Source organism: Aphelocoma coerulescens, chromosome 11 (genome assembly GCF_041296385.1).
Source record: "Aphelocoma coerulescens isolate FSJ_1873_10779 chromosome 11, UR_Acoe_1.0, whole genome shotgun sequence".
Classification (NCBI taxonomy): domain Eukaryota; kingdom Metazoa; phylum Chordata; class Aves; order Passeriformes; family Corvidae; genus Aphelocoma; species Aphelocoma coerulescens.
This window is the reverse complement of record NC_091025.1, coordinates 7,986,759-8,000,505: the sequence shown is the minus strand read 5'-3', so window position 1 is coordinate 8,000,505 and position 13,747 is coordinate 7,986,759. Positions and strand designations below refer to the sequence as shown.

General features: G+C 58.7%; 1 protein-coding gene across 2 annotated transcripts; it reads right to left on the bottom strand.

The window, feature by feature from the left end:
• Positions 1-1,396: 1,396 nt before the first annotated feature.
• Positions 1,397-13,306, bottom strand: ST3GAL2 (ST3 beta-galactoside alpha-2,3-sialyltransferase 2). 2 transcript variants are annotated; one of them, XM_069026994.1, is made up of 8 exons: positions 13,250-13,306; positions 5,107-5,363; positions 4,592-5,017; positions 4,280-4,473; positions 3,874-4,053; positions 3,661-3,706; positions 3,390-3,509; positions 1,397-3,108 (listed from the first exon to the last, which is right to left on the bottom strand). In XM_069026994.1, exons 3-8 carry the CDS (start codon positions 4,922-4,924, stop codon positions 2,935-2,937), a joined length of 1,047 nt encoding a protein of 348 aa, XP_068883095.1. In that variant the 5' UTR covers positions 4,925-5,017; positions 5,107-5,363; positions 13,250-13,306; the 3' UTR covers positions 1,397-2,934. The 2 variants fall into 2 exon arrangements, with proteins under 2 accessions (XP_068883095.1, XP_068883096.1); XM_069026995.1 differs by having other exon boundaries at positions 3,877-4,053.
• Positions 13,307-13,747: the final 441 nt, after the last annotated feature.

Here is a 13,747-nt window from a genome sequence, read left to right as displayed (position 1 = left end):
GAGCTGTGTGGGACCAGAGCCTCTGTTTTAGGGCCCAGGGGGGCTGGGACATAGATGTGGGGTCTGGGTGAGCAGTGAAATCACCAACTGTTGGGCTCTGGCTGGAGGGGTTGTGCTGGGGTTCTGCAGCTGGGCAGCCAGGCTGGTGTGGGGCCAGGCTCATCTCCTGCCCCAGTGAGGGGATATTAACCACAGCTGCAGGCCGGTGTCTGGGCTGGGAGAGGAGGGGAAGGAGAGCAGAGCATCATCTGAGCCCCACAATCCTCTCATTCCCTTTCCCTCCTCTCCTGACCCCACTGATACCCGGGTTTGGGTGCAGGCAAAGGCACAGCAGGCAGGGCTATCAGAAGAAAACCACCAAGCAGATTTGATGCATGATTTTTATTGACTTTAAAAAAAACAGTTGTTTTAAGACAGTTGTGTGCAGAAGTACCCATGTACACAGAGGCTACGGGCTGAGCTGCCCGCCTGCTCCTAGCCCTAGGTCAGAGCACTGGTCTCTCCCTCTCCCGGTGGGGCAGGGGGCGATGGGTGCTCAGATCAGGTACTGTGTGATGCAGACAACCTCTGCCAGGTGGGCCAGCCCAGGTACCTCTTCCCTGCCTGCCTCCTGCCCGTAGCCTGTGCCTACATCTCCTCTATGTACAGTACAGTGGTGCGCCGGCCGTGCAGCACGCGCCTGCCTGCGGCCGCCTTGCCAGGGAGACACAAGTGGTCGCGAGTCCTAGTGGGACAGCTTAAATAAAAAATAATAATATAATAATAATTAAAACAACAGAAAAAAGGGGGGTAGGGGAAGGAAGTTAGCCAAAAAAAAATACTGTCAGGGCAGCCAGGAGCTGCGAGCGTGCCCGACACTGGATACCAGCACTGTGCTGCCAGAGGGTTCGGTACCCGGGTTTGGTACCCAGCGTCTCCGCTCACCCTGTGGTTGTCAGGCCTGGCCCTGCTCAGCTGCAACAGGAGCTGGTCCAGCCTCATCACACTGGATTTGGCCTTTCTAGCCACCAGTATGGTGCCCTGGATGTGTCTCTCTCTCAGCAGCACTCCCCAGCTAAGATCCAGCCTGGTGTGAGGAAGGAAGTGGGTACAACTGCCAGATACATCGGCCATGTCCCTGCCACCAGAGCGCACACAGCCTGGTGTTGTCGATGGGAGATGGTCAAGGCACTCATTGTTGCTTGTGGTTTTTATTTTTCTTCCCCATTAAAAAAAAAAAAAAAAAAAAGCTTAACAAAAAACCCACCAAAAACTCAACAAAAACCACCCAGGAAGGTGGAGAGCAGGGCTTGCAGCAGCCTGTGTCCTGGGGCTGCCTGCACCAGGGCGGCTCCACTTCTACAGGCTAAAACCCACCACAAAACTCGGGAGTTTAAATCCCTGTGGACAGAAAAGCTGAATTTCCCCAGCCCAGGGGCTGCTGACTTGCCTGCTCCAGGTGACCAACCCACACCGTCGTGTTTCATGATTGCAGAGAAACCTCAAAAAAATAAAAGAAAAGAAAACCCTGAAAAACGACAAAACCAAAGTGGAGAAACAGGTAAGAGGCTGCTACAGAAAAGCCAGATACAAAAGGGTAAAAAAATCTCCAAGCCCAAAAAACCCTACAGTGATTGTTCTTCAAATTAACTATTGCAACCAGGCAGCACGGGCAGAGCTTCTCCAGATGGGCACTGCCCCACAGCCCCTGCCCCACTCTCAGCACCAGCTGTGCAGGCAGAGGGTCCCTCTCTGGTGGACCTTTTTGATGGCTGCCTTTTTCTTGAGCTTTCCAGCATCTTCTAAAAAAACCCCACCCACCTGATTGACCCAAAGAAAGTGGTTTTAATGACACCTCTGGGGAGGCAGTTTCCTTCAGCATCTCCCCATCCCATGTCATAGGCTGCCTGTCCAGCCTGGGAAGCCCTGGGGACCCCGAGGGCATCGGCTGTACCAGACTGGTGTAAACCAAGCGTCACCCCTGGCAAACGGAGCAAAGACTTTGGGATTTCAGCTTCTCACCAGAGCTGTTTAGAACAACACAAAAGCAAAAGCACAGTTCACCCACCCACTCATCTCTGATCTGTTTTTTCCCAGCCTGAAAGCAAAGGAAATCCTGTCTCCTTGACTCTGCTGTGTCCCACAACCCCTTGAGCATCCTGCAACTGCTCACAGAGCTCAGCCAGAGGGACCAGGCTACTGCTCCTGCAGGTTTCTTAGCTGCCCTCCTGTACAGTCACTCCTGAAATCTGTCCTACCCTTCCCCAATCCTCAGGTAGAAGAGCAGGGATGCTGGGCCCCAAAGTTGGGGTTCCTCTTCATCTCCCTGCACAGCTGTGCCAGCCTGCAACAGAGCATCAGCAATGGCCAGCTTCCCGAAGCTTCTGGTTCCCCACCATGGATCCATGCACTGGGACCTGCCTCTTGCCAGGAGCCTTCCCTGGAGAAACGACGGCAGCGGCTGCCCCAGGTGGGTGAAAGAAAAATACTAAAATAAAGGAAAAAGGAAGCAGCTGGTTCCACTGGTGAGGCTGCGCAGCTGCCACAGCTCCCTCAGCCCCCTCGGCCCAGACACGATGCTCGAGGGGTTCCCCAAAGTCACGTGGCTTCAGGGCAGGGGGGTTGTCTTGTTTTAAAAAGAGCAGCATTTGGTTTGACTGTAGAGAGATGCAAGGCGGCTGCCCCCGCCGCCCGGTCAGTCGCTGATGGTGTTTATAAATCCTTTCTCAGCTGGGTTTCTTAATAATAATAATTTTAAAAAAGCAAAAAGTCTCCTTTAGCTCTGAACCTGATTGGCTGCTGGAGGCACCAAATACCACTGGGGGTGGCTCTGTCAGCAACGCGGACCTGCGCTGCCCATCCGGTGCTCGTCGCTTGAGGCCACCAGGGAGACCCTCACCCTCTGCCCCTGCAGGCAGCAGGATCTGCTGGAGCAGGGAGCCAGAGGCTCAGCCCTCAGTTTCCCCGGTAAACCTCGATCTTGCTGGTTTTGGCCAGCATGTCGATGATGTGTGCCTCAAAGTCGGCATCGTGCACCCCTGTCTTCCTGAACTCCCCGGCATAGCGGTTGTTCTCCCAGTAGTGGTGCCAGTTCCCCCGGCTGTCAGCACCGAACCCAAAGACGTTCACCTGCAGTAGCAAGGGAGGGAGTGAGCCAGAACCCCCCACCAGGCTCGGGCACCCTTGCCTCAGCACCCCCTGCATTGCTGGGGGGACTTTTGAAGGTGCCCATCCCTCTGCACAGCCTTCCCACCTCTCAAGGGTGCCCATCACTGTGGTGTCAGGCAATCAGAGTTAGTGACTGCTGCAGTTTGACCCCAAGAATCCACTTCCTTACTTAACCCTGTAAGGTTCAGGATCCCAGCACAGCCATTCCATGCAAGCCATGAGCTGAAGGAGCCATTACCTACCTCATCACAGACGTGGAGGGCGAAGAAGAGCACCAGCATGCCGGTGGAGGGGTAGCGCCCGTGGTGCTCCGTCCAGCGGTCGTGGATGTACTTGAAGAAGGCAGGATTGTAGATCTGCACCTGGGAGGACAGACTGGGGTTAGTGCAGGAGCCCCAGCAATGATCCTTTTGGCATCACGAAAAGGAAGCGCCTGTGAAGAAGCACTGGGAACCCTGGGAAATGATGAGGTGACAGGTGCTTGTTGCAGGGGTAAGGATGAGCCCCACATACCTTTTCTTTGTCCACACGCAGAAAAGGCTTCACAGGTGCGTATGTGCTGGGAAAAGAGCGGAGAGGCAGGTGAGTTCTTGGGGGTCCCATGCCCCCAGCTCCAGTTTGAGTTGCCAAAGGGGGCTCTGGGAGGGAAGAACCAATGAATCCCCACTGCTCCTAGGGGAGCTGTCCTCGAGCTCGGTGAGCCACCAGTGCCCACTGAGTACTTACAACCTGATCTGGCCGGTGGAGAGGGCACTGGCGATCCAGAGCAGGTCCAGGGTTTTGAAGGGCACGAGCACGAAGCTGACGTTGGCGGGCAGGTTCTTGGCACTCTCAGGGTACATGAAGTGGTGTGTGGTCCGACCACCCACATCGCCCTCAAAGCCCACCGTGGGCGCCTGGTTCATCCTGGGGAGAGAGCAGGGAGGATGACACCACCATCCCAATGCCCTGTGCCTTGCAGATGACATGGGTGATCCCCACGAGCTGCTGAATGCTGCCCAGCAGCAGTTTCCCACCCAGGGGAGGTCTGGACTCACTCCCATTCATCCCAGTAGCCGGTGGTGCCAGCATCACCCCATGTCTCTGTACTGCCCAGGCGGGCAGGTCCCCGGCAGTGCTCTCTGGCCCTCACCGCATCACAAAGTCGTGCCCGTCGATTTCCGGCCCGTAACCAGAGCCGCGTAGGTTGCCTGAGTTGCCAACCACGGCGCAGCGGCGGCAGCGGCGTGGGTCACGGGAGCGGTAGGGATCCTCGCCCGGTACGATCTGGAAGAGCTTGCTCAGGACCTCGTGGGTGTTGTGGGACTTAAACTGGGGCTGCAGCATCTGCAAGGAGGGGAAGGAGGCCGCGGGGAATCAGACAGCGCCCTCTCCTTGATGGTGGAGGAGAAATGTGTGCCTCCCGTGCCAGAGCACACCATGGCATTCCCGCCCCTTCGCTCACCATCCACCACCTCTGGACGTCGGGCGGTAGGTCCATGTTCTCCTTGGTCCACACTGGGGACACGGTGCCGTCATAGCGCCCATCAAACCAGTCGGTGGCCCCGGGCTCCTCGGCCGGGCAGCGGCGGCAGGCGCAGCCCCGGGGGTACGGCCCCCCCTTGCTGAGCCGCTGCATCCCGGCATAGCCGGGCACCAGCTTCACCCGGTGGATGCCTCCCAGCCCGCCGGGGTCCAGGTAGGCGATGCTGTGGTGCGAGTAGGTGAAGAGGAGGGACATGACAAAGACGAGCAGGAAGGCGGTCGAGAGGAAGCAGAAGCGCAACGAGCACTTCATGGTCGGCGGGTGGCTGAGCCGGGGACGGCGCCCGCTCCGGCACAGGGCGCGGGCATAGGGCGCGGGAGGGCGTCAGCCGGCCAGCGAGGCTCCCTGCAGGAACGAGAGCTGTAACTCCCGGAGGCGGCGGTGTGGGGAGGGGGATGTAGAGCTTCTCACGACCCACCGCACCGGGCTCCTACCTGCTGGGCTGCAGCTTTCCATCCGCGGCGAGGGCCTCCGGTGGCTCCACGTGCCAGGCAAGGAGCATCTGCGGAGGGGTCCGGCACAGCTCGGCGCACCGGCCTCAGCCGCGGCACCGCGCTCCGGCGGCTGCTCCAGGTCCCGGCCCCGGCTGGCGCTCAGCTGCGATGGTGCTCATCATCCCCGGGGTTTAGCTGATCCGCTGGCACGCTGCCCTCAGCCGCTGGCTCGGGAACACGGCCACCACGACACCGGCCTGGAGCGGGAAGGAGGGGACGGCGGGTCAAGGGGTGGCGATACAAGACAGCAGAGCTGGGGGGCTGCGCCGAGCAGGAGGAGGGTGCTGGAGGCTAGGGAGTGTATTCCCCACTGAACACCCCAAAATGCCTCCCAGCCCGTCCCAGGCACAGGGCTGCAGGGTACGAGCCATCCCCGAAGGGGACAAGCAGGCGCAGGGTGCGCAGGGAGCTGAGATGCCGGCATCGCTATCCGTGCCTGGGGAACTCCCAGCAGCTCCCGGACTGTGCCCTCCCTGTCTCTGCCAGACAAAGGCTCAGCCATGAACTCGCCTCCGGAGCCAAACAAGCGGCTCCATTCTGTAGGCTCAATTCTCCTTCTCTATCAAGCCACAAGCAGCCCCTCCAAAACCCTCTTCGCCGGCTGCCGCCGCCGCCGAGACAGCCGGGAAACAGCCGCTCCGCAGCCTGACGGGCACCCCGGGGACAGACGCTGGCGACTGTCCCCCCCCGAGTGGCAGCGTCCCTTGGGGAAGGTCACTCGCTCGCTCGTGATCCTGGCGGGTAAAAATAGCCAGGGCAGAGGTGCTGGCGCCTGCGCCCGGCGAGGAGCGGCCAAGCCCCCCGAGTCGGGGGTGGGGGCCAAAGCCAGACCACGCTCCTTGGCCAAATTAAAAAAAAAAAGGTTGAAAATCTCCTTTTAACCCAGTCACTGAGCGGGGGCAGGATCCAGAATCCCAGGGCGTTGGAGACATGACTTCCCCTCCAGGCCTTTTTGGGGAGGGGGTGACCCCGCCCCAAGGCCAAACCCTGCAGAGGCATCACCTCCACGGCTCAGCCTTGGCCCCAATTAAGCCAGTGCCGAGGCCGGCAGCGCTAATTAGGAGCCGGCAGGCACCAGGATGCTTCTTCCCTAGGAAAAAACATCTTCTGCAAGACGCTGGCTTGCTTTCCAGGAACAGACTGCTAAGCTCCCAAAAACCTCCTTGTTGGGATGGGAGGAGAACATGGACCCCTAAGTCTCCCCCAGTCCATTGCACTGCCAGGCATGGACGCCTCCCGCACAAACCATTAACCCCCTGACAAATATTTGTTCAAGTGGGGACAATCTTTAAAGGAAAGAGCCAAAAACAGAAGGCACATCCCAGTTCAAGTGTTTTTCTGGGCTCTGGCGGGGAATTTTAACATGCCTACATGGCACACGCATGGCCAGCAGTGACTGCAACCAGTTCCTTGGGCTGCTGCCAGTGGAAAAAGCAGGGTGGTTGTTAAACAGAGGGTTTGCATTTAAGGAGTTTGGGATAAAGCCAGTGAAAAGCTGTAACAGCCCACCCCGCCCCCCAGATGCAAAACGTAGGAAAGATTCGCAGGTAAAAGGCAGTTTTGGGGCTTTTTTCAGCTATGATGTGGCAGGGCCACCAAGCAGGACGGGCTGATCCCCTTCCCCTGCTCCCGCTGCTCACCATCCCACGGGGCTTTTTAAAGGCTAAAGGAAATGAGCTATCACGTGCTTGTGTTATTTTTGTTCCTGGTGAAAGGGGGAAAATCCCTTTCCGGCTCCCCAGCTCAGCCTCAGTCCTGCCTGATGCATCCCAGCCCTGACATCATCTGGAGCACATTTTGTATGGCCCCCATCCTGGGGCCTCCTGGAGCTGCCCCCGACCACAGCGGGGGGGGAAACCCCCGTCCAGCCCAGCTCATGCGCGGTAAAAGAAGCCTTAAATCCCAGCGGCTGGTTTGAGTCATCATTTTCCTAGTAGGAGCTGGCAGCTATTTCCATCTGCACTAGTCCTTACAGCCCCCAGCAGGGACAGGGCACCCACAAATACAAACATACCCCAGCAATATCCATGCCCTCCCTGCACAATCCTAATCCAACCTGCCTCCACAAATAAAACCCCACTTGCAGGAGCTTATTGCACTAGATTTTGATGTTTCCTTCTTAAAATAACAAGGGATTTCAGGATTTCTCCTGTGGTGAGCAAGCTTGGCAACTCAGTGATGCCACCAAATACCCTTTCATTCCCAAATTCATCCCCAGGATCCTAAATTGCCTCCTGAGGACCATGTGTTCATCAAACACAAGTTCCTCTTTGATTGCAGGAGATAATGAAGCAAGGCTATTAAAAGGTCCTGGGAAATTGCTCTGCTGCTTTTACAGGTGGATGGTTTTTTCCAATCATATAATCTTTAATTTCAGGATGAGTGCTGGAGCGATGTGACAGACAGCCCCAGGGCCTGGAGGATGCCTGTCCCTTCCCTGTCAGACAGAACACCATTGAGTACATCCCCACTTGGCATCTTTAGGTCTCACTGGCTTTGTTTGCTCATTTCTAAGATATCCTGAGGTTGTTGGCACACATTTCTGTGCCAGTAAATGGCAGGGTGGGCAAAGGAAGGAGCCATCACTGGGAGATGGGATGTCACCCTGTTTGGGGCAGGGAGAGAAGGGCAGTGGAGGAGCAGTGGCAGCATTGTCTGCACTGACTGCTGCTCTTCCTAGGGATGAATGGGCTGAAAATTCCCCCAGGAGTCTTTGGGAAATGCCACCCTGGGTGACCAGGTGCTACTCATCCCATGATCCCTGTGCAGAGACATCACTTCTGCCACCACCGAACCACTGACTGGGTGCCAGAGCAGTGCATGGCTCCTGCAGGTGGAGGAGAGGGAAGCACACAGGGGACCCCTTGGACTGGACTGGCATCTCTGTCATGGGTGGAAAACCTGAGAATTAGGGTTGGGTGTTTTTGACAGGGAAAGAATGGATCTGAGTTGAGTCTTCTCCCATCTCCTTCAATGCCAGGCAGGCACAGTGAGTGGTGACCTGTCCTTGTTTCAGGCGTGACTTCAGTGGGCTGGATTACTACAAAAAGTCATAAAACCGTTCAAATTTCCTTTTGCCCATGGCCCAAGCGCTGCCAGAGGTTACAGCCCCTGGGCAGAGTGCCAGGGAGCCGCTTGCCTCCGTGGGGCCGTCAGCTCGCGTTAGCTTGGAACAGCGAGCGGGAATCTGCCAGGGGCAGCGCGGGAGGGGACGATACCCTGTCCCTCTGCATCACTGGGCTTCCAAAGCCAAAACAGCACTTGGCGAGAAAAGCACAGTTAATTAAGAAGGTCCTTCCTGCTTCACCCATCCAGAGGGATTATATTTTCCCCTTGAACTTTTTTCCTCCCTGGAAGCTGGATGGGAGAGGGAGGAGGAGCACACCCAGCGTTGGCACAGGGATGGTTCTCCCTGCCAGGGGACGATGCCATGAAGATCTGATGGCCGGCAGCATACAAGCACCAGGTATTAAGAGAAGAAGCCAATTTCATGTGTTAAGCCATCACCACATCCCAACAGCAGTGAGGACCTGGTAACTTATTCTTCATCCTTTTAATTAATCATATCCTTATCAGCCAGCTCAATCAGCTAGTGGAGCCAAGTTAATTGGGTTTCCCGTGTTTTAAACCCTACTTGCATCCCTGGCTGCCAACAGCAGCAATTCCAGCCTTTCCTTCTGTCTGGCCTCCAGAGGGGTTATTTCGGGCTCATCCCTCAGCGCTGGGATAGGGCCAGGAAAGAGAGTGGAGGCCAAATCCCCAGCGCAGTGCTGGGATGGAGCCAGCCATGCTGAGGCCATTTCCTATGGGATCTGGGAGTGCAGGGGAGTGCCAGCAGTGGGAAAACAGAACGGAATGCTTCCACCCTTGCTGGTGGATGGGCCTGCAGGGACTGGTCCAGAAGCATCCTGAGTTCCTTTGCTCAACCGCAGCGGGACCCTCAGGGAACTGCTCTGGCTCAAACAGCCCATGCTGCTCAATGGGGCGATGCTGGGTGGGCACTCTCCCCGCCAAAATTCACACTGGCAGAAGTAGCCAAGGCAGATGCCCATCCCTGAAGCTCACACTCCCATTGGAGCCAGCCAGCCCCATGTGCCAGCCGGTGTGGCTGATGTCCCTGCACATTCTCCAGTGCCATTTCCCCCACCCTCTGCCAGCCATTCTAGGTCTCCCCAGGCTGCCATGGGGAAAAGGGGACCCTGGCCCCTGCACTCCAGAGATGTTGATAAGCCCAAGGTCATGCTCACAGCATGGCCTTGTCATGCTCAGCTCCCTGTGCCAGGAGCAGCAGCTCCCTCCTTGAGGCAGGACAGGCAGGGAGGGGAGTGGGATTCTCTCCCCTGATCCTGAATGCTTGTGGAACTGAGTGGCAGAGCCAGCCCAGCTACTTTGCACCCCAAGCACCCACCCCAGACCCCCCAGTTTGCACCAATTCAAGTACCACCAGTTCAGGCATCACTCAGCTGGGTACCACTGAACCCCGGGTCACACACCACCACACCCAGCTGAGTCCCACCGAGCAGCCAGGTTTGGCCAACCAACCCCGCAGAACAGAGGAGGCAGAGTCTGGGGCTTGCCACCACCACTGCCTTCTTCTCTCTCCCACCCTTGCCCCAGTTCCCTGTGCAAAGCCATCTGGTCCCATGGGGAGCCAGCTCCCCACTGCAGCCACATTTCTGCCTCATCGTCCCACATGTGCACACTGAGGGCAGCAGGGTCTGCCTGGTCCCAGTCCCCCTTCCTGCCTGCTGCAGCAGGGCTGCACCCCACAGACACCCCTGAAGCAGTCTCCCTGCAGCCTCAGCTGCCTGTGAAGACACAGCCACACTGCAGGCAAACATGCTCTGTAAGAAGGGCAGGGCCCCTGCTCTGCTTTCACCACCAGCATCCGGTGAGCTGCCAGCAGCACCCTGAGCCTCCCCGCCCGGCTGGGAAAGAACCACTTCCCCTCCACCACTGCCGCTGGTTTTACCAGCCTGGACCCTTTAGGTTCATGCCTGATGCCTCACCAGGAAAATATGTGCAGGAGTGCAGGACAGGCGGATGCTGCACCAGGAGGTGCTGCTGCCAGTTGTGGCCCTCTGCCTGGGGAAGGCGAGCAGGGACACGGGGCCCCCCTGCACTTTCCTGTCTTCCTCCCTGGATATCATCAGCGCTGAGGATCCGAGGCGGTGGAAACCCAAAGGTTCTCCTTTGGCTTTTGAGGGCTGGTTGATGGGTGCAGTACCCACAGCCACTCTCTTTCCCCCGGGGCACAACCTAAGCTGAGAACTGCAAATTCGGTGCATGCTGTGGGTGGCCCCATAAAGCCACCCGGGTTTGCTCTGCCTGCGGGCAGCACTGAGAGGTCGTTGAACTCATTAGGGAAATTACACCTATGAGATTTCATTGCAGGGAAGTTACAAAAGGCTCCCCAGGCTGGAGGGCATCAATCCCAGCACAGCCCAGTTACAGCCAAGAACTCCCACTCCATGTGAAATTAGAGCAGTTGCACTGGTGAGGGCCCATGACTTCTCTTTCCACTAGCTGGGGCTCTGCTCAGACACCTAGGGAGAAGGGGGAGCATTTGCAGCTTCCTAATTAGCCCAATTACTGTTGCAGATCAAACGTCCTTTGCTGGGGACACCCAGAGCAAAGTGATTGCACCTTGTCCTGGTTTCCCAAGAGCAACTGTTGAGGGTGTTATTTTAGAGCTCAAACACTGAACTATGCAGCTCGTAAGAAAAAAAAAAATCTATATATCACACGTGCATATATATATAACATTTAAAAAAATATATTCACTACTCATCTATGTCCGGTTTTGGGGGTATCTTTGGGAACTTTTTTGCCTTGGAGTTGGGACCCAAATCACTTGCACTTTCCAAAAAAAGCTTTTGGAAGACGCCGGTGGCAAAGAGCAACATGAAGCCAAGAGATGCCCTGGAGCCCAGCACAGAGCCCAGCAGGGCAGGGAGATGAGGTTCCCAGCCTATCCCATCACATCCCACGCCCGCGGGGTCAGGCGGGCTCCGATAAATCCTGGCTCATGAAGAAGCAGTGAAGCCGGCCAAGCCACTGGAAAGCAATTAGCAGCTTGCAGTCGTGCAAAAATTAAATGCAACGGAAGGAGATGAAAGCCATCGAGCTGCCGGGACCTCGGCCTGCCAAACTGGGCGGCATCCGGCGTGCCGAGAGCCCGCAGCAAAACCACCGAACCCTCAGTGCCACCGGAGCCTTTCCCCAAAAAGCGGCAGTTTGGAGCTTGTTTGGGCACGAACATTCAAGCGTTCCCGCAGCATGCGGCTGCCGGGGCTCTCCGTGCCGGCTCTCCCTGCCTGCCTCCGGCGCCGGCGAGGCGTGGGCGGTGAGCGGAGCGCGCCTCGCCGTTCCCAAGAACCGCCATGAGCTCCTCGGGAGAGAGGGAAGCGCTTTTGACAGGCAGCTGCCGCACACCACCGGCAGCGGGGCTGCTGTCGCTGCCAGATGGGGACAGACAGACAGACAGACAGACGGGCACGCGCGCGCCGGGGGGGGGAGGGCGGCGGGCAAGGCACCCCCCCACAGCCCGACCCTCCCCGCTGCGGCCGCGACTTTTGCTTCTGATACAAGGGAAAGAAAAAAGAAAAAGGAAAACCAAGCCCGAAGCGCTGAGGAACTTCCCGCTGGCGCTCACCGCCTTGGCCACCATGTGGCCGGGGCGGCTGCTCAGGGCTCGGGAGAGGCGAGCCCGAGATAATGCAGGGCAAAACTGCCTTCACCAGCTCGAAGCCCACATGTCTTCCTAGAGGGAGGCTCAGCAACTTTTGGGGTTTGTTGTGATTTGGTTCCCCCCAGCCATGTTTTATGCTTGTAGACAGCAGGCGGGGACGTGGCCCTTCCTCCAGTCTGAGCTTGCACGTTGCCCCAGTGCCATCCTCCCCCCAGTATTTTCCTGCTGGGATGAAAAGCCCTCATTCTAGGGAAATATTTGGGAGCTTTGGACTAAGTACTCTGACTCTGCCGCTGGAGCCCGAGCAAAACCTTGCCTTCCCCTTGCACCAGCAGCACTTGAGCCACTGGCATGTGTGGGGACCCCTTGAATTGCCAGGCCCTGAAATACGGGCTCCGGTATTAATCTCACCCTGGCAGCCGTGCTTCAGCCAGGGAAACACCCTGAAACACTGAGACAGGCACACCGATAAAATCTCACACCAATGCCCGTGTTAGTGCCCCCCCCACAGGAGGGACAAGGGACATCCCCTGCTCGGTGGCACAGTTTTCTACCCTGTCCCCAGGGACGCTCAGGCTGTTTGTGAAATCCTGGCTGCCACTACCCATGCAATGGATGCCGTGTGTCACGCAGCCATGTGTCACACTGCTGCTGAGGGACCTTACACGCACTCTGGCACTGGTGGGGACTGGGGCCACTCGCAGCCAGCCCTCCCACCCTGGTCCCCCGGCTCTGCCCTCAACATCCCAGGGCACACGGCTGGAGGGGAGCAGCTCCATCAGCCCCAGCCCCGACACCCCTGCTAGGGCCAGCATGCTCCCCGGGGCAAGCACATCCTCCCCGGGCAGCACCCTGGAGCTGCTCCCCGCGGCTGGGGCCAGCACATCCTCCCTGGGGACAGCACCGCAGGGCCCGGGCCGGCATTCTGGACCAGCTCAACCTCCTGGGTCTGAACCCAAAGCAACTCGCGTGGATGCTCCCGGCAGCCAGCATCCAGCACCGGGACCAGCACCCAGCACCCGGACCTGCACCCCGGACAGGAGACAGCATATCCTCCCGGGGCTGTTCAGCACTCATTTTATCCCGGCGGGATGCTCTCAGCCCCCAGACCTGCACCCAGCCCCGGGACCTGCACCCAGCCCTGGGACCTGCACTTATCACCGGGACCAGCAACCGGGACCACGACACCGGGGATGAACCCAACGCATCCCGTGTGGATGCTCCCCGAGGCCAGCTTCCAGCACCGGCACCAGCCCGCGGCACCGGGGCAGCTCCCGGGCGGGCTCCCCCGCCGCAACCCGCTACCCCCGCCGCCTCCCCGGGACCGGCACCCCGAGCCGAGCCGGGCCGTGCCCGCACCCCCCGCCTCGGGCCCACTCTCCGCCGCGGTACCTGGCTCAGCTCCGGCATGGCCCCGCCGCCGGGCTCACCCGGGCCCCGCCGCCACCGCCCTCCGCGCCGTGCGGAGCCGTGCCGCGCCGTGCGGGGCGGGGGGAGCGGACCCGGCAGGCTGGGAGATGTAGTCCTGGGCCGCCTGGCGGCGCTTGTGGGACTTGTAGGAAGAGAGAGGGGCCGCCTGCGCCCACCCTCCCCACCGGCATCTCAGGAATCTACCCTGGTGCCCAGCTCGGGACTCACCCCGGCACATCGGCACCCCCAACTCCGGTGCCCAGCATCGGTATCCCCGGTATCCACCCGGAGCATCGGCAACCCCCTGAACACTCCCGGTACCCAATCCGATACCCAACTCGGTAACTACTTCGGTACCCATCCCAGTACCCACCCGGCGCACCGGCATTTCCGGGCATCGGCACCCCAGTACCCATCCCCTGTTATCCACCCCCGGTATCCACCTGGCGCGCCGGCATCTCTCGCTACCCTCCCTGGTAC